This window comes from Lepidochelys olivacea (assembly GCF_965140295.1).
Source record: "Lepidochelys olivacea isolate rLepOli2 genome assembly, chromosome: 26".
In the NCBI taxonomy this organism is placed as follows: domain Eukaryota; kingdom Metazoa; phylum Chordata; order Testudines; family Cheloniidae; genus Lepidochelys; species Lepidochelys olivacea.
This window is the reverse complement of record NC_140436.1, coordinates 6072812-6095679: the sequence shown is the minus strand read 5'-3', so window position 1 is coordinate 6095679 and position 22868 is coordinate 6072812. Positions and strand designations below refer to the sequence as shown.

The window sequence follows — 22868 nt, the reverse complement described above, 5'->3', positions numbered from 1 at the left end:
ATGAGACAGAAGTTGCCGTGCCTACAGAGTAGCTGCCTCTTCAGTCTCTGTGCTGGAGCTATTTTATTAAAGCACTCTGAAGCATGATGCCCCTCCATTGTGGGCGACAGAATCTAACTTTGTTAAATCCAAGATATCCAGCGCAAAAATTTAAGCCACCTTGTTTTAAAAACAGATCTACCTTCAAGCAAATGGCAACATTGTCGCAGGTCCTTGTCTGAGATCTCGCACGCCACGTTTCAGAGCCAAATGAGTATTTTCTGCTTTAGTGGGTTCATCGGATGTGAATGGTTACATGCTAATTAGTTGATGTCTTGTGCAGTGCTTTCAAGGTGTAAAGTGCTATCCTAGTACTAAGCCCAATGGGTCGTGGTGGAGAGAGCCCTTGTTAAACACACATCTTTGAGCATTATCCATAAACCATGTTGAGGAGCCTACTGAAAGGGTAATGTGTAATGCTGTCATAACTCTGTACATTTTCAAAGTATGTTTCTGACATGAATCCTCCAAACTCCACCCAGGAGTCATTCCAACATGACAGGTGAGGAAAGTAAGGCACAGATATTCTTATAGGTGGTAGCAATATTTATATTGTGGTAGCACCCAAAGGCTTCCGATGGGACTGAGGCCCCATTGTGCCGACAATGTAAAGACCCCAACAGCCAGAGAATAGGGATGCAACTTACACGGCAATTGAATATGATGTAGAATTGGCTCAGCTGTGTTAGTTGCATGGATTATAGTTGAGGGTGGAGGTAGGGAGGAAAAGGAAAGAAAGCGAGGAGGAGCGACAATCACAGCTTGTCACCTGCCTAGCCATGACCAACCGGCTGGGTTTTGCAGGCATCATGGCAGAGAGGAGTCTTGAAGGATAAGTGAATTACCTGAGGCCACAGAAAGAGTCAGTATCAGTGATGCGCTTAGAACTTGAGAGCGTCTGGACTCCAGCCCTCTGCTCACACCACTAGCCTCTGTTGCTTTTCTAGAGAAATGCTGCAAATTGATGGCTGTGCTCTGTAAAGTCCTTTGTCACTGACAAGTGACTGCATTCCATCTCCTGGCCGTCCGTTCCGAGCTCACCATGTATTCGGTTCATAGCGTGCACATATCTTGGGTGTATGTAAGCAGCGATGCCACAGAAGAGTGAGTGGTTATGTCAAGGCTGTTTTCCTCTTTAAGACAATGACTGCCTTAAACGTGGTCAGGGTATTTAAAAAAAAGCCACAAGTGTGTGCATGTGAACACAGTGCTGGGGCCAAATGCTACTGGAGACTGAAGGCTTCTGTCTAGCCACATACAAGTACAGCAAAAGGCAGCTGGAGTGTGAGCTTTCCCCACGGCAGTGCTTCAGTGTGGACCTGGGGAGAGGGGAATTCCATCCCCCGGCCCAGTCAGTCCTGGCATTTCTGCTGAGACTACCAAGCGGGAGGCAATCAGTGGCAATGTGGGCTTTGCGCTGTAGACCCGTCTGCTGGCAACGTGACTGGGACCCACCCAACTAATAGCACAGAGGCCACCCCTGAGCCATCGGATGGTCACAACTTTCAATAACATCTGGCCTGGTCGGGAGTTGAAGTTGTGACTCGGAGCTGAAAGGCTCCCATGGTCCGTTACCATCCTCCTGCGCCATCTGGCCCTTGCCTCCTTCAGGATCCTAAAATAAATTAAATTGTAATATCCCAATAAAAACAGGGGTCACTGTACTGATTGTCTGATTCCTTTTCATCTCGAATTCATTTTAAATAGCGACCATGTAATTTGAGTGAAGCTACTGCAGAATTTGCAGGCTGGTGCACCAAAAAGCCACCGAATTCATGGCCATCCTGCCACAGAGTACACGGGGCCTTTAATATGGGAAGGGCATGACGGTTTATACATTCCCTCTGTGCAGATCTCTTGTGTTCATTCAGATTCCTATTTATCCAGCCCTTTTAATACATGTGTTTCTTGACTTATCTACATAGCAGCTAAATATTTAAATATTTCCCCCATGCCCACGAAATGCAGGGCCTCTGCAGCCAGTCCCAGTGGGAGCCACTCTGTTAGCTGATACGACATTTAAATATAATGGCAAACCCTGTGTGAAACTGACTATAAAAAGCAATCTCAGAGTAGCAGCATCTGATCTGCATGTGACCAGCTGGATGGAAGAGTGACCTTGGGCTCGCTGATGACTTTTTCAGGTTGCACAGGGCGATGCAAGGTTATTAATGCCCCAGCCCCATTTCCTTAATGAGATAAAGGGATGGTGGATGCAAAGAATCACCAATAAAAGGCACAGTTGCCTTTGGTGTTTGCAGGGCAGGATAACGTAAGGCCCGAGGGTCTGTCCTTATGGGTGGTCTCTGTAGGCTGCTGTTCTGATTAGCGGTTGTCTTGCTGGTGACATTGTGGGCACTTGTGAGCCCTGGAACAGCGGCTTTGCAGTGACTGTGGTTTGTGATAGTCTGTGTCACCCCGTGGACTCTTGGGCAGAGTGGGAAGCGTAATCAGGTGGGCACATAGTTAGATATGAAAGGCGCACTGCGTCCCCTGCACTAACCCACTATACATCTATGTCTATTTTTGAGTTATACCTAGCGATCGGGATCATGGTAACACCAGCTGGTATTTCGCCGTCTGAGCAGGGAATATTAAACACTAATGGTCCTTGTATCCTGTGCCCCAACGCTTCTGGACTTTGTCTTTTTTAGACTGTAAGTGCTTCAGAGCAAGGCCTTTGTCTCCCTATGTGTTTGCTCAGCACGTAGCACATATTGAGTGCAGCCCCGGTAAAAATAAATAATATTAAACATGCACAGAGCGAAGTGGTCAGTGCTGCAAAGCAAGCCTGGCTTCTGTTTCCACGGCTGAATCCTTCGACATAGTTCATGTATCTAAATATATCAAACACAATTAAATTCATAAATTGGGATTTTCCTTTTTGCTCTGTTACCCCTTGTTGATCATAGGTATTTCAGTACAGGTGGGTATAAAATGTGCTCACCTGTAAGAAAGACATAACAGAAGGATAAATGTTGCAGTACTATTGAAGCTGTTTTCATGACGGATTTGTTGGTTTTAGCCTGTAAAACTGACCATATAGTTCATGAACAGCAAGTTATCCAGGGCACTGTGGAGGTACAGTGGCCAGTTTCATAGGAGCAAGTTCTCTGATAGGCAGTCATTTGTGTGCATGATTGAAGTCCACTGACAGTTAGTGAGGAGGGAGGGTGGTTTCATTTTTACCACAAAGCTTCATTTCAGTTCTGTAAACCAGCTTAATATGGTCACCTGTGGGTCTTTCCTCCATCTCCTAGTTGGCTGCCTCTTCTGTCACTTTCAGCAATATACTCTGCTGGTTTCATACTTAAATATTCATTCAGACATTTCTTAATTCACAAAACATTGGTGCTAATATGAATATTCCTGTCGCCTGCATAATTGTTGGCACCTGGCTCCATGGCTATGGGCGGTATGGATTTTGATAGCATAGTCCTACTACCCCTTCAGTCTGGGGCACAGAGCTCCCATCCTGGGTGTGCTGCTGGTGGGACTTACAGTGACTAAGGCTCTTGCTTAGCAGCACTTCCGGACAGTCTGTGACAAGAGGAGAGGGACGGGGGCAGGGTGGGGCGACTTCAGCTTTCTACCCAGGTTGTAGTTAGCCTTTGCATAGTGCTTTTCACCGTCAGATTGCTTTACAAAACACGGCTTTTGGGGACCCATCAGCAGTTTTCAATGCCTCAAACTTGGAACCTGTTGGGTGTTTGTGTGTGTGTCTACATTATAAAAACCCATTTTGTGCTATTGCTTCAGAGAGATTTCATCAAGTGTAGCCTAAAACCGGAGATCTGAATTATTACCCTTATCTTACAGATGGGGAAAGCTGAGACGGGGCAGTTGTGACTTGTCAGAGGGAATGAGTGTTAGAGCCAGGATTACAACAGTGACTCCCAGACTAATAACCCTCACTGCCTCTCTCCAATGGTGAAAGCAGCCAAGGGGACAGATGAAAAGCAAGGGATGTCTCCGAGTGTAGGAGGAGATCTCCTTAACTCTGCTGTCAGCTGACCCAAAGGTGGCTGATATTAGATTACATGTGGACTGGCACTGATGAGCAGAAGTAAGAGAGGTTTTTGGGCACGGGCATAGTTTGGGGAGGGACAGGGGAGTGTTGCCGCCCCCCCCCAAAAAACCTACAAGCGTTGGGCAGGCACGAAATTCCTCCTCCCCCCAAATGCACAACCACATTGGCCTGACTGGAGCTGACCCCCTAAATATAGAAGTCAAATGACACCTATGGTTTTGGGTAGAGTGAGGGCTATAAGTGGAAGGAGGTGAGGAAGGAGAAAGGTGACAGTGATCCAAAGATGAAGCAACTCCATAAGGCTTAGGCACAGCCTGGCAGTGCCAATGATTCTATTTATTTCCCCTTACTTGGCCTAGGTGAGGGAGCAGAAGTGAGCCTTCAGGAGGGATTTAAATGGTGCAAGTGACATGGCTTGGCCAACAGACTCAGGGAGGGGGGGTGCCAAATATAAGGGGGAGCATGGAGGGAGGTGAGGAGTCAGCTGTGGGAGGAGGATCCCGAGATCGGTATCATTGGTAAAAGCAGGAGGGAATATGAAAGGCGAGAAAGTGCAAGTGGTAGGCAGGGGCTGTGTGAGATAAAACCTTGACAGCAAGATGTGTGATTTTGCTCTTCAGTACATTGTTGATCCAGCCAAGTGCCTCACACAGAGGACGTGTCATGGTGAAGCAATGGGCTAGAGAGATGGTTGTGGCAGTAACATTTTGGATGGACTGTAGAGGAGGTCAGGTTCACAAAATACTTAGAATTTGATCGGTTATATGTGAGAGGTAAACCCGGTTCTAACTTTGCACAGAACAAATGTGGTAACGATAAGAGAGACGGTGCACTGCATTAGCTGGAACTCAGTGTTAAAGAGACATTGATAAGGTAAATTCAGAGTTAAACGCTCCCTTGCCTTATATGAATACTGTAGATTATTAATCCTGAAAAATGTTCACAGTCTCATTTACTTCCTCTCACTGCTATTTCCTTATGTTTTGCAACTCACTTGGTCAGGACAGTGAAACTAGACAGGCTAGTTTCACAGCAAGTCACCGTCCCTTTTTAATTCTCAGGCACTAACACAAGATTGTTGTCATTGGGTTCATAACTATGCAGGACAATATTTAAAGAGCCACCATCCACTTAAAACTTTCCCATCTGTCTGAACGTTGTTGTTTGAAGCTGGTGTTGTTGCAAATAACACCTCGGGTGATTAGAAATTAATAAGATGAGTGGGGGAATAGTATTTTTCTCTCCTCTGTCAGTTTGTGTGCTTTATGCGTAGAACAGGACTTGTGTAGGGGTCAGTTTCTTTATTTCCCCCCTTGTGTAGACAGCCAGCTTCCCACGGTGTTGTGTGGCTCTGTAACACAGCAGGAACAGGAGAGAAAAAATATTTTAAAAAATACAAAAATGTGACTGTAAAATCACCAGTCTCCGCAGGAGGGCTCGGAGACAAGTGTGGGGCCTCTTAACTACTTCTAATGAGGTGTGTGAAATGGACTAGATTTTAAATAGTTGGTGTATCTTTAAATAAAAAAACCCAAAACCCTGACATGGGAACATAAGACTGGAAAGGGCATTCTTGGATCCACTTCCTTGTTACTGCAGGCAACTGCCTAATTTATATGAACAAAATAAATGTGATTGCAGAGCCATTGGCCGTTATCTTTGAAAACTCATGGTGATCGGGGGAGGTCCCGGAAGACTGGAAAAAGGCTAATGTAGTGCCCATCTTTAAAAAGGGGAAGGAGGAGGATCCGGGGAACTACAGGCCAGTCAGCCTCACCTCAGTCCTTGGAAAAATCATGGAGCAGGTCCTCAAGAAATTAATTCTGAAGCACTTAGAGGAGAGGAAAGTGATCAGGAACAGTCAGCATGGATTTACCAAGGGCAAGTCATGCTTGACTAATCTAATTGCCTTCTATGACGAGATAACTGGCTCTGTGGATGAGGGGAAAGCAGCGGACATGTTATTCCTTGACTTTAGCAAAGCTTTTGACACGGTCTCCCACAGTATTCTTGCCAGCAAGTTAAAGAAGTACGGGCTGGATGAATGGACGATAAGGTGGACAGAAAGCTGGCTAGATTGTCGGGCTCAACGGGTAGCGAACAATGGCTCCGTGTCTAGTTGGCAGTCGGTATCAAGAGGAGTGCCCCAAGAGTCGGTCCTGGGGCCAGTGGTGTTCAATACCTTCATTAATGAGCTGGAGGATGGTGTGGATTGCACCCTCAGCAAGTTTGCAGGTGACACTAAACTGGGAGGAGAAGTAGATACGCTGGAGGGTAGGGATAGGATACAGAGGGACCTAGACAAATTAGAGGATTGGGCCAAAAGAAATCTGATGAGGTTCAACAAGGACAAGTGCACAATCCTGCACTTAGGACGGAAGAATCCCATGCACCGCTAGAGACTAGGGACCGAATGACTCGGCAGCAGTTCTGCAGAAAAGGACCTAGGGGTTACAGTGGACGAGAAGCTGGATATGAGTCAACAGTGTGCCCTTGTTGCCAAGAAGGCCAATGGCATTTTGGGATGTATAGGTAGGGGCATTGCCAGCAGATTGAGGGACGTGATCGTTCCCCTCTATTCGACATTGGTGAGGCCTCATCTGGAGTACCGTGTCCAGTTTGGGGCCCCACGCTACAAGAAGGATGTGAAAGAATTGGAAAACGTCCAGTGGAGGGCAACAAAAATGATTAGGGGACTGGAACACATGACTTATGAGGAGAGGCTGAGGGAACTGGGATTGTTTAGTCTGCGGAAGAGAAGAATGAGGGGGGATTTGATAACTGCTTTCAACTACCTGAAAGGGGGTTCCACAGAGGATGGAGCTAGACTGTTCTCAGTGGTGGCAGATGACAGTGGATATTAGGAAAAACCTTTTCACTAGGAGGGTGGTGAAGCACTGGAATGCGTCACCTAGGGAGGTGGTGGAATCTCCTTCCTTAGAAGTTTTTAAGGTCAGGCTTGACAAAGCCCTGGCTGGGATAATTTAGTTGGGGATTGGTCCTGCTTTGAGCAGGGGGTTGGACTAGATGACCTCTTGAGGTCCCTTCCAACCCTGATATTCTATGAACTTTCCCTTTTAGTAGCACCCTCCACCCATGATGCATCTGCTTGAAGCTCCAAGAGGATAAATATGGCATTTTACAAACACTAGTTAGCTCAGTCTCACAATGCCCATGGAAGTTTATAATAAATACATTTCTATTTGGACTAGGTTTGGTTTCACTCCTTGTTTTGATTAACAGATTCTAAATTCTGGATCTAAACTAACTTGACCGTGTCCCTCTCTGAAAGGGAAAGTAATTAAAGAGTAAGATCAGCCCAGTAAAAGGAGTGGTGTGTCTTTAAATCCCCACAGTGCAGGGTTCATGTTAGCGAAAGGACTCAGAGGGATGAGAGGGTGTTGGGAGTGTGGATTGCATCACGCTCACTCTAGTGGGAAATGCCACGAAAGCTGCCGGGAATATCTTTTTCACAACCAATGTTTTGGTGAGTATTGAGCACCTAGACAACCCCCGTTGTTCTTCCATGCTCTGTGCAGGAAGTGGGATAGGTGTGAGCAAATTATTCACCTTAGGAAATAGCAAAATGGAGCTCTTCCACATGCAAAAAGAGGTGATCGGGGTTTCTTTCTGTTTCATCAATTGCAGCCTAATCCTGCAAGATGTTTCACTCCCGTGGTATCACTGGAGATGCTCAGTGCCTCACAGGATTGTGCCCTGAGTGCTAGCCAGCACAAGTCAGGAGAGAGAAAAGAATGCTTTCTGCATTCCCTCTGTTTTCTTTCCTGTTCCTCTTTTTGTCTTGGCAACCCTCCTCCTTCTCAGTCATGAACTAGTGCTTGTGTCCCAGGAAGACTGGCTAATGATCCCAAGCCCTGGTTTAAGAGCAACATGTGGCTCATATAATCTTTCCAAGCAGTGGAGAAACTGCAAGGCAGTGCCAGGGCCACTGGGATCCCTCAGGACTAGCTCCTTTGTGGTCCCAGGCCTTTGTTCATGCTTTTCTCTTCCCCCAGGGAAATGCTGAGGGCTGTCTCTGCCTCCCTTAGTCTTAGGGCTCTCCCTTCTTGGGCTGAGTTAATAGCAGTCTCTTGGCTAAGGAGAGCCCAGTTTCCAGTCGACGAGAGAAGGGACAGCTACGTGTTGCAGGGCCAGCAGCTCTTATCTTTCTCCTTCCCCTATATCTTTCATAGCGTCATAGAAATTAGTTTGTACCCACTCCAGCGGCCAGAGCAAAAATGTTCCATCCTGGCATTTTTCCCTGTCTAATTTTAAATATCCTGAGCTCTGGGGCTTCCACCCCATTCCTAGGGAGGCTATGCCAGACCTTGTAGCTTTCCCTGTTAAGAAATGCTTACTGATATTCAGCCTACATTTCCATTTGTCCAATACTGTTCCCTTACTTCTAGTCAGACCCCCTTGCAACTCCCCATAGAATTCCTCTCCCCACTTAATATCTGCATCTTTCAGATGTTTGCAGGCTGTTAATGTGAAATACATTTTCGACGTAAAGGCATAGGACCCATGATGCATCTGCTGGAAGCTCCAAAAGGATAAATATGGTCTGTAGTGTAATCTCGTGTCTTGTTGCATGGAAAGACTCGTGCCGATTATGGACCTGATTCGATTCCTATTAAAGTCATTGGGGGTTGGATCGGGCCTTAAGAGCACTTGTCCTACCCCTGCCTCTGCCCTACCAGTAATCTGAGGACAGGTGCTAACGCCCACTCCTAGTATCATTCAGAATTCTGCCTGAGCACCTTGCATTAACACGCTCTTAGCTGGGAGTTTGGCCAAGCAGATATGTCCCTAAGATGAGTCCAGCTAGGCCACAGCATTCACGGGGGGTTTATTCTTTGAACCCCTGCAGGTTCAGCAGCGTGTTCCCCAGTCTGAACATGGCAGTGAAGAGACGTGAGCAGACTCTGCAAGACTACAAGCGGCTGCAGTCCAAGGTGGAAAAATACGAAGAAAAGGAGAAGACCGGCCCCATCCTTGCCAAGCTACACCAGGTACAGAGCTGGGAGACGGGTGCTTACTGCTGGGGTTGAAAAGCTCTGGAGAGAATGTTAGGGCACCCCTTGTGTGCAGGCTTGCATGCAGGGTGGCACAGTACAATTTCCCTGGCGTATGTGGGCATAGCGTGATGAAATTAAGACAGAGACAATCTAGGCATCGAAGATCTATTAAGCTATGGAATAGACTCGCAAGGGAAATGATCGGAACGCCATTGCTTGGGACATTTAAAACTAGACCTGGGAAATCCCTTGGAAACGTACACTTGGGTACAACCCTACCTCAGCAGGGAAATGGACTGAATGATCTTTTGTCCTTCAGTATCATTTATTCAGTGTTTTGGGGCAAGGTGCCGTTATTTTTTCAAAATTAAATTGACATGCGCAATGCTGGGTAAATCTAGGTAAATTAAGAGCACTCAGTCTAAGACCAAACAGAACGTCCTCTCCAAACTAAAGCCCACAAGAACTGGAGATAACTGTAAGAGCACGTTAGGAGACAGCACTCCCCCGAACTTCAGAATTTGCCTAAACAGCTATAAAAAAACAATCATAAAATTCTACACCTTTGCCACCTGGTACAAAGCTTAGGTCTCACAAAATTGCAATAGCTGGTTAACATGAACCGTCACCAAATTCTTACGTCTTTCTGAAATTCGAGCAAAATTGTTGGGGTTTAGGTTTTGTTTTTCTTCACCAGCATTCCCAGCCAAATCTGTCATTGCTACAAAACATTCGCTTGAAACCTCTAAGGAATAGTCGCCTTCATCAGAGTCAAAGAACACACCGTTTTGATCACTTTCCCCGCCAAATTAAGTATTGTGTTAAAGAACAGCCCTATCAGCATTAACAAAAGAGAATTCAGACTTCATAGTAAGCAGCTTATGCTGCTCAGCCTCAGTGACTAAAGCTATGGCTGGAAAAATGGGAGTTCTTTTGTCCTGGTGATTAAGTCGGTTTTATTTTTTGCCTAATGAACTTCTGGTGTGATCTAATTTTTTCCCCATGAAAATCTGAAATAAATAATCAAAAGTCTGAGCTTGGACACCTGGGATAGCCAGAGCTGCTGCTGCTGGGGAGGACCAGAAGCCAGGCTATTCAAGAGAGAGATCCAGATATTTGGTAGGGAGTTAGCATACCCTCATAAGGTATTTCCATCCGGCCTGAAATATACATTGGGCCTTTTATTAACGGTAGCTGGACCGGTGTCAGACAATGCATTTGCCCCTTTCGAGCCTGGTGTCATTTTAAGACCTTACTAGCCGGAAGTCATGCCTGCTCCATATCTCTAGCGTGCTTTCCCAACAAAGGCCCCGGAACCTGTCTTAACACCAATCTGTCCATAGGATTAGATACTGCCAGAGCAGGACCAGCATGTGGAATCTCACTGCTAGCCCCCACCCCCGCCCTTTGGAATTGCACCAGGATTAAGTGGCAGACTTGAACTTGTCTAATGTTTCAGCACCCACCCCCTCCCTGCCCTTTTCCACCCCTTCTCAGAGACATTTCCCTTTCTCCCCACGCTTCTGTTTAAAGATCGCCAATAGGACTCTCCAAACTGAAGGTCACAGGCAAAGTGCAAAGACAGGAGAGGGCACAAGGTTAGGGAGAAAACCCCGAGGGCAGACCAAAGACCATCAGAGTCTCGGCATCAGCCCAGCGGCGCTAGCAGGTCCGACAGCCAAGCTTTAGCTCAACTTGGCGTCTCCCCTACTCACCTTTACTTCCAGCAGCATAGCAAAGTTGCTTTGCTGGCCAAGTGAGGCCTCCTCTCTGAATATGGGGTCATGGCACCGGCATGGGCCCCCAATATGGCGTGTGCTGTAGGGTCCTTCAGAACTTTTCAGTTATCCCAGCGAGAGAGATCTGCCAATGTCCAAGTGAGGTGCTTGCTAACATTGTCCTAGAGCTGCTAGTCAGAGGATCTTGTGTCGCATTCTGGGTTTGCTCTGTAGAGCTCTGTTTGGTTTCGGACGAGGGCCCCGGCGTATAGCGTTCATTTCTCTTTGTGAGGCAGGAGAAGGAACTATTTTATTAGGTCTCCCAGCAGGTCATCTGTACCTTGCTGCTCACAGAAAAGCAACTTTGATGCATATTTATAGTACAACATAGAGGAGACTGGCTAAGGAAAGCTCTTAATGTTTGGTGCATGTGGCAGATACAAGGAGCTTGCCACAGTGGTGTTAGAGTCCTTACTGCCTTTGAGTGACCTACCTGTGAATCTCTTTATGAATGTTCCCTTATCGAGATTCATACCTTGGTTTGTTTTGGGAAAGGGGATTTTTAAGGCAGCTGAGCAACCCCCTCTCTCGTTTCCCAGGCCCGTGAGGAGCTGAGGCCGGTGAAGGAGGACTTTGAAGCCAAAAACAAGCAGCTTCTGGAGGAGATGCCCAAGTTCTACAGCAGCCGCATCAACTACTTCGAGCCCAGCTTTGAATCACTGATCCGTGCTCAGGTGAGACCCATAGTGAAACCTGCCCCTGCGCTGGCTGCCCTCATGTCAACGTCCATTAGCTTGTGCTTCTCTCTGGAGCGGAGACTCTTTCAGACGTTATTTCGGTGAACGGTTGATCTCACCAGCATAGTGATCTGGTTCTATGGTGGTTGAATGCCGTGCAGGAAGAACAGCATGAGTGAACTTTGCGCCCTTTCTGCCTCAAAGCGTTGCCCAGATCTGGTGCTTCGCTTCAGCAGAAGGACCTGAGCAAAACATTCGTGATGTTTATTTAGGGCCCCATCCTACAATCCCCCTCAAGTCAATGAGCAAAGCCCCCCCAAAACAGGTGAGATTGTGGGGCTGGGTGGCTCTTTGATCTGAATACCTGGGCCCTTGAGCCGAGGGGAGGCAACACAAGTGGAATGTTGTAGGTACTTCCTGGCATTTGAACTTGTGATTTTTTGGCGTCCCAGAGAAGCACTGGACCACGGTGCCAGTCTCTATGAACTTGGGCCTCTGCATATCCAAAAGCCACTTGCCCACAGACTGATTCACCTGCGATATGGCACTGATCACCCTCCGTTAGGCGTCTGGGACGCTGACATGTGGAGAGGGCTTTTTCCATTCCTGTTTGGAGGGCAGTGAGGTGTCAGTCCTTGGCCCTTCCCAGACACATCTGACAAGGGAGGTGACTTGCCCAAGGCAATGTAATTGTAATGAGTCAGTGCTGAGCCAGGAATCCTGACTCAGGCTGGCGAGAGCGTCCCTGTGCCGATCCTCACTGACTGGCAAAGGCGTATTCCAGGTTATTTATCTTTGCAGGGTTTCAAGTTACTCAGTGGAATTTCTATTTTAGTTCTAGAGAGCGGGGGGGGGGCCCTGCCATCGTTTGTTAAGGTCAGAGTAGATATTCAGCTAATGCTTAAAACCCAGTCTCTCTGCACCAGTGGGCACATGCACCCACTTCAGGGAGGCTTTAAATGCTAGTCTGCTCTCTCCCTCTCCTCCTTGCAGTCGCAATGTTCAGTAAGGTAAGCTTCATTACTAGGGCATCGCTTGATCCTCTAGTTAGAGTGTGGAGCCCCCTAGTGGATGCTGTTTAACATTGTACCCTGCCTCTTGCAGATAATAAAGTAAAGCTTGATCCAACACAGCAGTCCCCCTGGTGCCATACTGAGCCACTGCAGGGAGGGGGTGGTCAGTCCTGACTCAGTACCACCCACTGAAGTATGTCTCCCTATGGGAGTCAGCTGACTGGAGACCACAAACCCCCCCTCCCCTCCCCCCTTTGGGTGGGCTGAGGTTAACTGGCCAGTAAGCAGCCATTGTTAGCAGCCATTGTTAAAATGTAAGGCTGATACCATCTCTCCCCAGGTTGTGTACTACACTGAAATGCACAAGATCTTCAGAGACCTGACAGAGCAGATTGATGAGCCAGGCCTTACAGATGAGCAGAGGGAGAAAGAGAATGAAGCCAAGCTGAGTGAGCTGCGGGCCCTGTCCATTGTGGCTGATGACTGACCACCCTACCTATGCTGGGGGAGCCTCTTGTCCGCTCCAGCTTACTCCTGTTGAGCAAAGACAGGACAAGCACCAGAACTTTTCCTGTAGCACACAACTATTTATTCAGGATTTTAAAAAAAAGTCATCTCAGTAGGAAAACAAGAGACAAGACAAAATATAGCCACAGACAAGTGAAGAAAAAGGAGGGGGGTTTCAACCTTTCCCATTAAATACAAGTTGTTACCACATTTGTTGTCTAAAGCACCACCTCAATACTAAGTGCAGATGGCAGACCTTCATTTGGAGCTCACAGCCATCACTTACCAGACACCTTTGTAGACAATTAGCAATTCCTACCTCAAAAGTTTGATGATGGGTCAGAGTGGAGCTGTCGCATGTGCTGCAGTCCAACACTGTTAGGCTCCCCCATAATGGGAACCCAGCTCAAGTCTCCTGCCTCAGGCAGTGAAAGGGTTCTTGGTTCCTTCCTCAGCATGTAAGCCCCTCACTCACTGACCTTGCCATTTTTAGTCTAGGCTCATGACAGGGCACAGACTCGGCACACTATAATAGCTTCAGGGGATCCACAGGTGTCAGTTGCTAGATGCTGGTTCTTCCTCCTTCTTCTCTAAGCAGTTATTAGTCTGGAAGAGAGAAAGAAGGCATGAGCAGCAGGATGCCTCCCCCCCATCATCACAGTACTTCACTTCTGCCCATGCAAAGGTGTTAGCTGAGAGAAGAGATACTAACTACCATGTCTCACTCTTGCGGGGGGGGGGGGGGGGGTGTGGAGAGAGTCTGATACCTTCTCAATGATCCGCTGGATCTCCAGCTGCAGGGGAACGAGGCGCTTTTTGTTCTCCTGCAGCAGCCTTTGGAAGTGGGATTTCTGCCTCTCTGCTGATTTCACCTGCTCCTCCATATCAGCCAGCTGCTTCTGTACATCCTGCAGCTCAGCAGCCAGCACCTTGTTTGAGGACTCTGTCGCTGAGAACCTGGTCTGGGCATCCTCTGTGGGCAGAGAACAAATTCAACCCTGTTTCCCCCCCCCCGGGTGGGCCCTGACCTACTCTAGCACCCCCACCCCAGCAGTGCACTCTGGCTCACCCAGCTTGACCTCCAGAGTGTGGATTTTGCTCTCCAGGTACAGGCGGCTACTCTCAGTCTGCTCTGCTTTCTCCAGCAGCTTTCCCAAGTTGAGGACGGTCCCGCTGTGGGAGATCAGATCCCCATGCTCCACCACTGCCTTGGGCTGGGCAGAACCCTCAGCCACAGAGTTTGAGGCAGGCAGCAAAGCAAGGTTTCCTGAAACAAGAGCAACTGACTTAGGGCGGGGGGATTTCCCCCACCAGGCACCTATTGCCACGGCCCCTGTAGCCAATACTTACCCAAGAGCCCCTCCTCCGGGATGGGGTCAGAGCTGTCCTGGCGACTGTAGTGCAGGCTCCGATACTGACACACGTACTGAGTCACCAGTCTGTTCACAAGACGCTTCGCCTGTCAACAGCACACGCTGCCAGTTAGTGCCAACTTCCTTCACAATGGAGCATTCCTCCCCTCCCCTCCCCCCCAGCTGGTACGCACCTGCTCCCTGCAAAGATGTAGCCCCAGCGTCATGAGGATCTTCTCCAGGTCTCTTCTGTGCAGGTAGCCACAGAAATTCAAATCGAAGTAGATAAAGGCCAAGAGGGCATCCAGGGGCAGCACAGCACTTGGGTCCAGCTCCTTGGGCTGCTGAGGAACAAGGCACATACCTACATAGCTAGGGACCTGCACTGAAACCCAAGCTCATGACAGCCCTGTTCTCCCCCAGCCCTGTGGCTTACTGACCAGGTCATGGAGCGCTGAGAACTCCATCTCTGACTGGTTGGAAGCAATGGATCGCACCTCTGCATCTTCTAACTTGACACCTACAGGGGATACAAGCAAGGCAAGTTGTCTGCACAGCCCAACTGGAGGAACTGGACGCACGTGCCACCCACGCCGTGCGCCCGCCAGACCTACCAAAGTCCTCCTCCTCCTCGTCTCGCAGCAGCAGCAGGTCATCCTCTAGGCTCAGCATGCACAGCTCATCAGTTGAGTCTTTGGGCTCCACTTTGGCCTTCTCATCCTCTTGGGGATCTTCACTGCATGCTGGCTTCTGCTCTGCCTCCTCCTGATGGGTCTGCGCACAGGCAGGAAAGAGAGAGAGAGTCAGCACTTCGCTGTAGTCTCAGCTGAGGGCCCCATGGGCATGGGGACACACCTGCCCAGGCTCCTGCTCACTGGCTGCCTCCTCCTCCTGCACTTTCTCATGCTCAGCTGGCTTCTCTGACTCCAGGTTCTTTGCTTCTGTCATCTCTTCCTTCTCGGGCAGAGCCAGCAGCGCCTTGTAAAGCCTGTAGCCAAAATCCCGCTGCAGCATCTCCTGGAAGAGCTCTGCCATCACCGCCACCTTGGGGAGGGAGAAGGACAGAAAGAATTCTAAGTGCAGCACTCTACAGAACTGGTCCGCTCACCCACAGTAGAACAGGGAACCACACACCAGCTTGGCCTGGTGCCTGCCCCCAGGGAGAGGTGAGCCTACCTCAAATGAAAGCTTTTCCCTCTGTCTCCTGTACTCCAGCAGGGTGCAGAGCGAGAGGTTGGAGCAGCTCGGCTGCCCACCTTGCATTGCTGGTTTCGGGTGAGCAACGATGGCAGGTTCAAGTGGGGGAGTTGGAGCTTCTGGTTCAGCAGCATCTGTGGCATTTACTTCCTGTGCATTGGCCTCCATTTCCTGGTCAGGGGCTGCTTCTGGTATCTCCACATCCTTTTTGAAAGCATTACAGAGAGATCTTGACAAGACTGAATGATAAGACCTTTACTACCATTGCTCTTGGCTTTATGACAGCCCGCTCTCACCATCTCAGCTTTCTCCTCCTGCGAGGGGGATGGCAGAGGGGCCTTCTCGGCTTTCTGCTGGCACAGGGCCTCCCACTCCTCCAGAGACGGCATGCAGCTCCAGACATCCGGCAGGAAGATCACCGCCGTCTCCCTCTGCAATGGGTCTCCCCGACGCAGATACCTGAACTCTGCAAAACGGAACCTGGAGCAGGGGAGGGGAGGCTCAGCTTTTAGGAACAGGGAATAAAACCTATCACTGCTAGGGTCCATTCCCCCACCATGTTAAAGACAGAAGGTCTCCATCTTCCCTCGGCTGTTACTAACCAACCAAGTCACATGGGAGACTAGGTTTAAGCAAAGTAAAATCAGTTGCTACGGTTACCCAGTGCAGGAATTCTATATATAGCCATGATGTGATCAGCCAAACCAAAGTTCCAGCCCATATCTACATGGATCTGAGCACCCCATCCACCAACCCGGAGCAGGCACCCCAAAGTTCTATACAGCTATTCCATCCTGCCTGTTGAAGGGAATGAACAACACAGGAAAACTCATTTAGAGTGGTATATTTTTGGTCCGATTATCTCACCCATTGGTAATGGTGGTCACTTTGGCTGCAGCCCTGAACACTCACCACTTCGTGCAAGCGCTCAGGTCCAGGCCAGTCTGGGCCTTGGTGCAGCGAATGGCTGTGCGAACCAGAACCATGGGGTCAGAGTCTGGCTCGGGGCCATCTAGGGAAGGCGACCACTCCCCTCCAATCAGCACAGCTTCATCCTCTTTCCTCCCCAGCAGGAACTAGGGAAGGAGAAGAGAAGCCCAATTAGCCTCTGTAGAGGAGGGAATTCCTGCTCCCGACAGATTAACAGCAGCCTCACCTTTATTTGCTTTGTGGGGTGCTCTGGACTCTCCTTCTGCTCGCTGGGCTCTTCAATATATAATAAGCAATGGCGATACAACTCCTCTAGCCCTGGGGACGACAGCAGCATCACCTGGGGGAACAGCAACAGGGTCAGACGGGCACAGATACCCACTGCCCTATGTCACCCAGGGCAGGAAATCTCTCACCTTGGCACTGAATGCAGGATCCGCGTCCTCCGGCACAACGTCCTCCTCTGTCTTGGGCGGCGCCGCCTCCTCTGCAGGGTCAGCCACCAGGATGCGGCTGGGGTGCCTCAGGGTCAGCGGCTGGGCGAGCGGGAACGTGTCCAGCCAGCACAGGCGGACATCGTAGAACTCCCGGGGCAACTGGATGCTGCAGTAGCGTCTCAGGATTTCCATGGCATCGCAGAAGGGGCTGGAGCCAGGCAGAGAGAAACTCGGAGCTAGCAGCAGACACACACAGCCTCAGGCAGTGGAGCATTAGAAGCTAGCGATGGTAATGACTTTCAGTTGCTACCGGCTTCAAGGATATGGGGGAGAGCAGTAAGTTAGGGGCAGAGTGAAAGCTAGACTGCAATCAGAGCTATTGCATTAGCACCCGTGGGCTCTCACCTGTCCACAGCATAGCGTGCAAAGTAGACCCGGTACTGTGGCGGATCATGGCGTGGCTTTTTCACTCCCCACGGTTCGCCGCCTTTCTGTTTCCGCTTCTTCGAATCAAAGTCGTCCCTGTAACCAGCACAGTGTCCGTAAGTATAGTCATCTTCCAGCCCTAACAGGCGACCTCTCTCCTTCCTCCAAAACCCTCCCTTTGGAGCTTATAGGGGACACACTTTCCACAGTCCTTACCATCTGCCTGAGTCCTGCCTGCCCTTTGGGCCCCGACCAGGGTATCTCCCAAGGTGGCCCAGATGGAGCGAAGGGGATGACTGGAAGAGGCTCATGGCTGGGGAAACAAATAAACAGTCTTATTGCTAAGCCGCTCCAAAAGCCAATCCCTATCTGGACTAACTAAGGCTTGTTATTGCTACATTGGCTTCCCCCGCCCTCGCTCCAGGAGGTGCCATCCCAGGGCTCCCACAACCCATGTCTGGAGGCAATCGAATTGGTTGGTGCACATAAGCTTTCCTCTGGCTTCATGAAGATTGGGGCTTATTCCAGACTTCTTACCCATGCCACCAGGACCAAAAGTGTCCTTGCTAAGAGGAGAGACCAAAATGTCCACAGGACCCTTGCCACTAAGACAGATGGATCATCCCAGGAATCCCTGTAGCTCCAGTGCTCTAAGTCTCCCCCGCATTATACTCACGTTTCTGGGGAAACAGAGGAGGGATCCGGTGAGGCTGGAACAGCAGCTGAGGTTGGGCTCCCAGGATGCCTTGTTTCTGTCCTAAGGATGCCACATGCAGGAGAGGGGTGGGGGCCTTCAGGAGGGGCTACAGAATGAAAGGCATGCAATATTCAAGCCTAGAGCCTCACAACAAGGGCTCAACAGGAGATGGCCCTCAAAGGGAATGAGAGGGAGTTCACCTGGCAGGAAGCAGCAGTGGGAACACCAGGGCATAGCCTGGTTTAACCTTTCACTGACCAGGCTAGCTGCTGGGCCTAGCACAGCCGCAGGTAAACAAGCAGCCTGAGTAGGCTCACAGGGATTATCCTCACCCATAGCTAAGGTGCAGCCGCCTCAGAGATGGAATGTGGCAACTGCTACTGCTGCCAGATCAAGGCAAATGTTCTCTGAGCCTGGAAAGATCCTCCTTCAGCCCACACATGGAGAGAACTACCAGCGCTTTAACTGATACCTGATTGGACAATGTCTGGACTTTCATGGCATTCCAGGGCACCGATTGGCTTGGATTATAGACAGCTTTCACCAGCACCTTCTCACCAATCTGTGGTAACCGGCCCTTCACGACACTGTCGCAAAACACAGAGCAACAAGGCACTGCTGTTATCATTTCAGACCAGAACCCAGGCGTCCTGACTTCAGTCCCCCTCTGTTCTAACCCCTGAGCAATGCTCCCCTCCCGAAGGCCCTTGGAAACTCAGAAAGGAAAGAGCACTCTTGTCCTAAAGTGCTCCTAGAGCTCTTCCCCACTCTCACACACACAGAGCAGCCCTCGCCTTACCTCAATTGGAAGAAGACCTCTTCATCCACCACCCCAAAGTAGTCATGCAGGCTGGTGACAATGCCCGTGAAGACTCGCTGCTTCTCACCCACCTGCAAGGCAAAGGACAAGCGGGTTCATTATGGCATAGAGCACACAACTGCTGCCGCTACGCTCAGTCACCGCCTGCGCATGCACCCCACTACACACTGCAGTCAACAGACAATACATATTCATGCACACAGTCATTGTGCTCACATTCCATGTACAAGCACAAATCACCTCTCTCTCTGTCTCTCTCTCACACACACACAGCCAGCCTCAGCCCTGGGCAGCCCCTACTATCCCCAGGACCGAACAATACTGTAGTCAAGCAGCTACGAGGCCCTGCTCTCTCTCATGAATGCACAGCGCACAAGTCTTTCCAACCCAGTCTGCCGTGGCTCATCAGATAGTGCACTAGGAGCCCCACATCTTATGAGGGGAAAAGCTGACCAACTCAGAAGTGATTTAGGACTTGGAGGGTTAAAGAATACATTGGCATGGGGACAGAAACTCTAGGTTTCCTGAAGCAGCAAAGCAGCTGGGGTTGAGGGAAGGATTGTCCTCAACATACCTGCAGGTGCCGTGCATTCTGGATAAGATCTGCTGAGACCGGAGGGTTTAACAGGCCAGGTGGAGGTCCCAACAAGGAGGTCGGGTGTGTCCCTAGAAGGGAAACCAAAAGAAAAATTTAATCCCTAGAAAATTCTTAGAAGGTCAAAAACTAAGTGGAAGTACAAACTTCCATGCTCAGCAGGAAAGCGACACCTTATGGGATCAACTCAGATAGTAGTTCCAATCAGATCTACTCAATGGAAAGACTTTGGGCATTTCAGTGTCAACAATCAACTCGTCCAGCCCAGATTACAGGGGGGCAAGCAGGAGAATAACATCTGTTGTGTCCAGGTGTCCCAGTTTTCCTACTCCTTCTCACAAGAATTGCTTCAATGTCCATCTGTGCTCACCTATTTCCCATGAAACGGACATGATTCTTGCCTGTTTTGCCACAGCCCCAGGGTTAAACCTGGCTAATGTCTTCTTAGTGTCACCTTTCTGCTGCTTGGCAAAGCTATAAAAGCACAGGAGCAGTCTACCTGCAGACTCAGGAAGACAGTACCACAATTTTTCCATGCTTGGAAAGTTATTTGAACAGCCCAAAAGTGAAAGCTTAAATATTGCAGAAATATTCTGCTTCAGCCCCACTTTTATTATGTGCCTTGGGCCATGAAAATCAGGGCTTGGGTACCTGTATTTTTGAATGCTAGGTAATGTGTGTGATCAATTGACATTTAACACATTTCAAACCAATTAGAATATTAAAGAAGCTGCCATGTTCACTGTTTTCCGACACTCACAAAAATCATTAGTCTCAAAGTACTTCACACACCACAGAGAAATCTCTTCATCCGCCCACCTCTCTGGTGGAACTTGTTAAATTACCACCAACACACAGAATCCATGCAACAATTTAAGACGGGACCCAAAGCAGGCCAACTGTACCTGACTGGAACTGCAGAGGGGAGGGTCTTTAGAGAAGCCAAAGTTGATTTCCCCGCCCCCCACATACGTACACACATTATTATGCTGTGTACTACTTGGCTGTAGCCCTCCACCCCAAAGATAGCTGCATTTCAGTGCTGTTCTCTGTAGAGATTCTAAAATTTGAACCCTCACTAGACCTACAGCAACTCAGTGATATTCCAGGGAAGATTTACGCGTTCCGTAACTGTATTTAGCTAGTGAAGCAATGAGGTTTCCTTTGGGATGAAAGGCATGCTACATCTGAAATATATTAATATTACACTTATCGCTTTTAGTCGTGGCAAAAAGAAATGCAGGAATAACTGAGTTAATAATAATAGCATGATATTACGAATTTGCCCTTCAACCACGGCTCTGAAAAGCTTTACCAGTCCCCTGTGAAACCACCTTATTATCCATAAATAAAACGTGGATAACACTTCAGTGAGTCAGCGGCGGGGCCAGGAGTCCTGGCTCTCACTCGGATCAAACACTTGACGCCGGGTTCCCCAGGAAAAGGGGGCGACGCCTCAGCCCTCGGGGCCATTGGCAGGCAGGCTCCAGCCTGCAGAAACCGTCCCCAGGCGCCGGGCCAGCTGACCTGAGAACGGCCTCGCTCCCTGCGGGTTGCCAGCTCGCAGAGGCTTCTGGCGCTTGAACTGGGCCATTTTGGGTGGAGCGGGCTGCTCCTCTTCTCCAGGCGGCGGCGGCGGCTTCGCCTTGGGCTAGGAGAGGGAAGAGAGACAGACAAAGGCCGCATCAGCCACCGGCCGCCCTGGCCGGCGAGCGGCCCCCCGGGCACGAAGTCAGGAGCAGGGCGGAGCCCGGCCAGCCCCGGGAGAGCGGCTCCCCCCGGCCCCGAGCACCGCCCCGGCCAGCCCCGGCCCCTCTAGGCCCGGCCCGCTGCCCGCGCCCACCCCGGGGGTCCGAGGGGGATGGACGCTGCCCCCCTCACCCTCCAGATCAGGGGGGAGACGCTGCCGCCCCCCTCACACCCCGCGTAGCTGCGACGGGGGAAAAGCCACCGGGGCCGGAACCGGAACCAACCTGCGCGCGGGGGCGGAGCAGGAGAAGGGACAATAGGGACCCGGAAGCGCTTCACCGGAAGCCCGCTCCCGCCCAACCGGAAGGGAACGGAAAACCGCCGACACACAGCCTGCCGCCGCCGGAAGTGTTGCTGCCCGGAGCGGCAAACGGAGACACTAGCCGGAAGTGTGGCGGAGGGGGGGGGGGGTCAGGGAAAGCACCCCGCCGGATGTTCTTCGGGCGTGGGGGGAGTTGCCTGAGCCTGGGCAAAGGGATGCCAGCGTATAGCGTGACATCATAATATCCCAGTGACATCACAGTTATGCATCACTTTGTTAGATGACATCATAGTACCCCCCCCGTACAGTGACACTCGCTAGACAGCCCCCCTGCCCCATTGAGGCAATACTGCCCCCTGCAGGCAAGAGACCCGCAGCACCGGGGCCCCATCTCACCCCAGCAGGCGCACAAGGAGACTCCCCTCCTCCCGAAACCCCATCTCCCCCTCCCCCCTCGACTGGGCCAAGCCCCCCTGTACCCCTTGTGGCTAGGGAGGGAGGAGGGTGAACACAGCTGATGGACTCCAGCCAGAGTCATTTCCATCAGCCAGCCAGGGTCAGGACACAGGCCAGTGCTCCGCCAAGAGCAACCCCTCATGGGCATTATCAAAAGCGGTCGCCTCTCCCCCAAGGCTTGCATGCCAGAGCGCGGCGATGGTCCACGGCCGCTACTCGTAGTCGCTCGTGATAGGTTTTCTCTCACGAAGGCTTTACTGTAGATCTAATTCTAGAGGCCAGTAGGCCCTTAGGAATTTACTCCTTAAACTCTGGCTCTGGCCCAACTTCAGTCTTTCCCTTAGCTCTGGCAGATGGATCCTAGCACTATCCACCCCACAAAACTCACCCATTACATCTCCCAGTCTAAGTGAGCTTTAACAATCACAGTGCCTGTACATTACTCCCTGCCAGGCAAGGGGTGGTAGGTGAACTGTTCGGAATAGCCATTACCCCTGCATCTTAATCACACTAGGACCCTATGCAACCTGTTAATTGAAATCATTTATGCCTTATTTTAAGCAAGTATTTAATTCGCCCCAAATCCTTTCCCTGTGTAAACAGATAAACATTTCACCGTGCAGGAGGTTGAGCAATAAATGGAGTGCATCTCGAACAACAAATCTATTCCAGGGAGCTGCATGGAGGATTATAATGGAGACGTTACTGCCATCATGTGGTTAATTTTAAAACCTTCCCCACTTTTGTTCAGGATAGGTTCTCCCCTTTGCCCCTAGCCCAGTTCCTCAGTAGAAAGCATAACTGATAACAGCGCCACTTCTATCCAAATGCAGCACGTGCTCGCTAGCCAGGCTCCTTACAGATGTAGGCCTAGCTCACTTTGGA

The 22868-nt window shown here is 50.1% G+C and overlaps 2 protein-coding genes across 6 annotated transcripts in view; one reads left to right on the top strand and one right to left on the bottom strand.

The window, feature by feature from the left end:
• Positions 1-13272, top strand: part of BIN3 (bridging integrator 3) — a 55967-nt gene extending 42695 nt beyond the window's left edge. For both annotated transcript variants that reach the window (XM_084615324.1, XM_084615325.1), the window contains 3 exons: positions 8940-9081; positions 11405-11539; positions 12896-13272. In XM_084615324.1, the coding sequence (XP_084471450.1) occupies positions 8940-9081; positions 11405-11539; positions 12896-13042 (424 nt within the window). In that variant the 3' untranslated portion in view covers positions 13043-13272. The remainder of the gene's footprint in view (positions 1-8939; positions 9082-11404; positions 11540-12895) is intronic.
• On the bottom strand, positions 13122-21508 carry CCAR2 (cell cycle and apoptosis regulator 2). Of its 4 annotated transcripts, none has more exons than XM_084615303.1 (21): positions 21490-21508; positions 21044-21167; positions 19496-19587; positions 18901-18992; positions 18574-18688; positions 18081-18207; positions 17621-17717; positions 17384-17500; positions 16958-17186; positions 16768-16881; positions 16524-16687; positions 15908-16091; positions 15591-15815; positions 15270-15458; positions 15029-15188; positions 14855-14934; positions 14609-14758; positions 14413-14521; positions 14132-14329; positions 13830-14035; positions 13122-13668 (listed from the first exon to the last, which is right to left on the bottom strand). In XM_084615303.1, exons 2-21 carry the CDS (start codon positions 21108-21110, stop codon positions 13618-13620), a joined length of 2766 nt encoding a protein of 921 aa, XP_084471429.1. In that variant the 5' UTR covers positions 21111-21167; positions 21490-21508; the 3' UTR covers positions 13122-13617. The 4 variants fall into 4 exon arrangements, with proteins under 4 accessions (XP_084471429.1, XP_084471428.1, XP_084471430.1 ...); XM_084615302.1 differs by lacking the exon at positions 21490-21508 and adding an exon at positions 21398-21488; XM_084615304.1 differs by lacking the exon at positions 21490-21508 and adding an exon at positions 21398-21488 and having other exon boundaries at positions 14609-14755.
• Positions 21509-22868: the final 1360 nt, after the last annotated feature.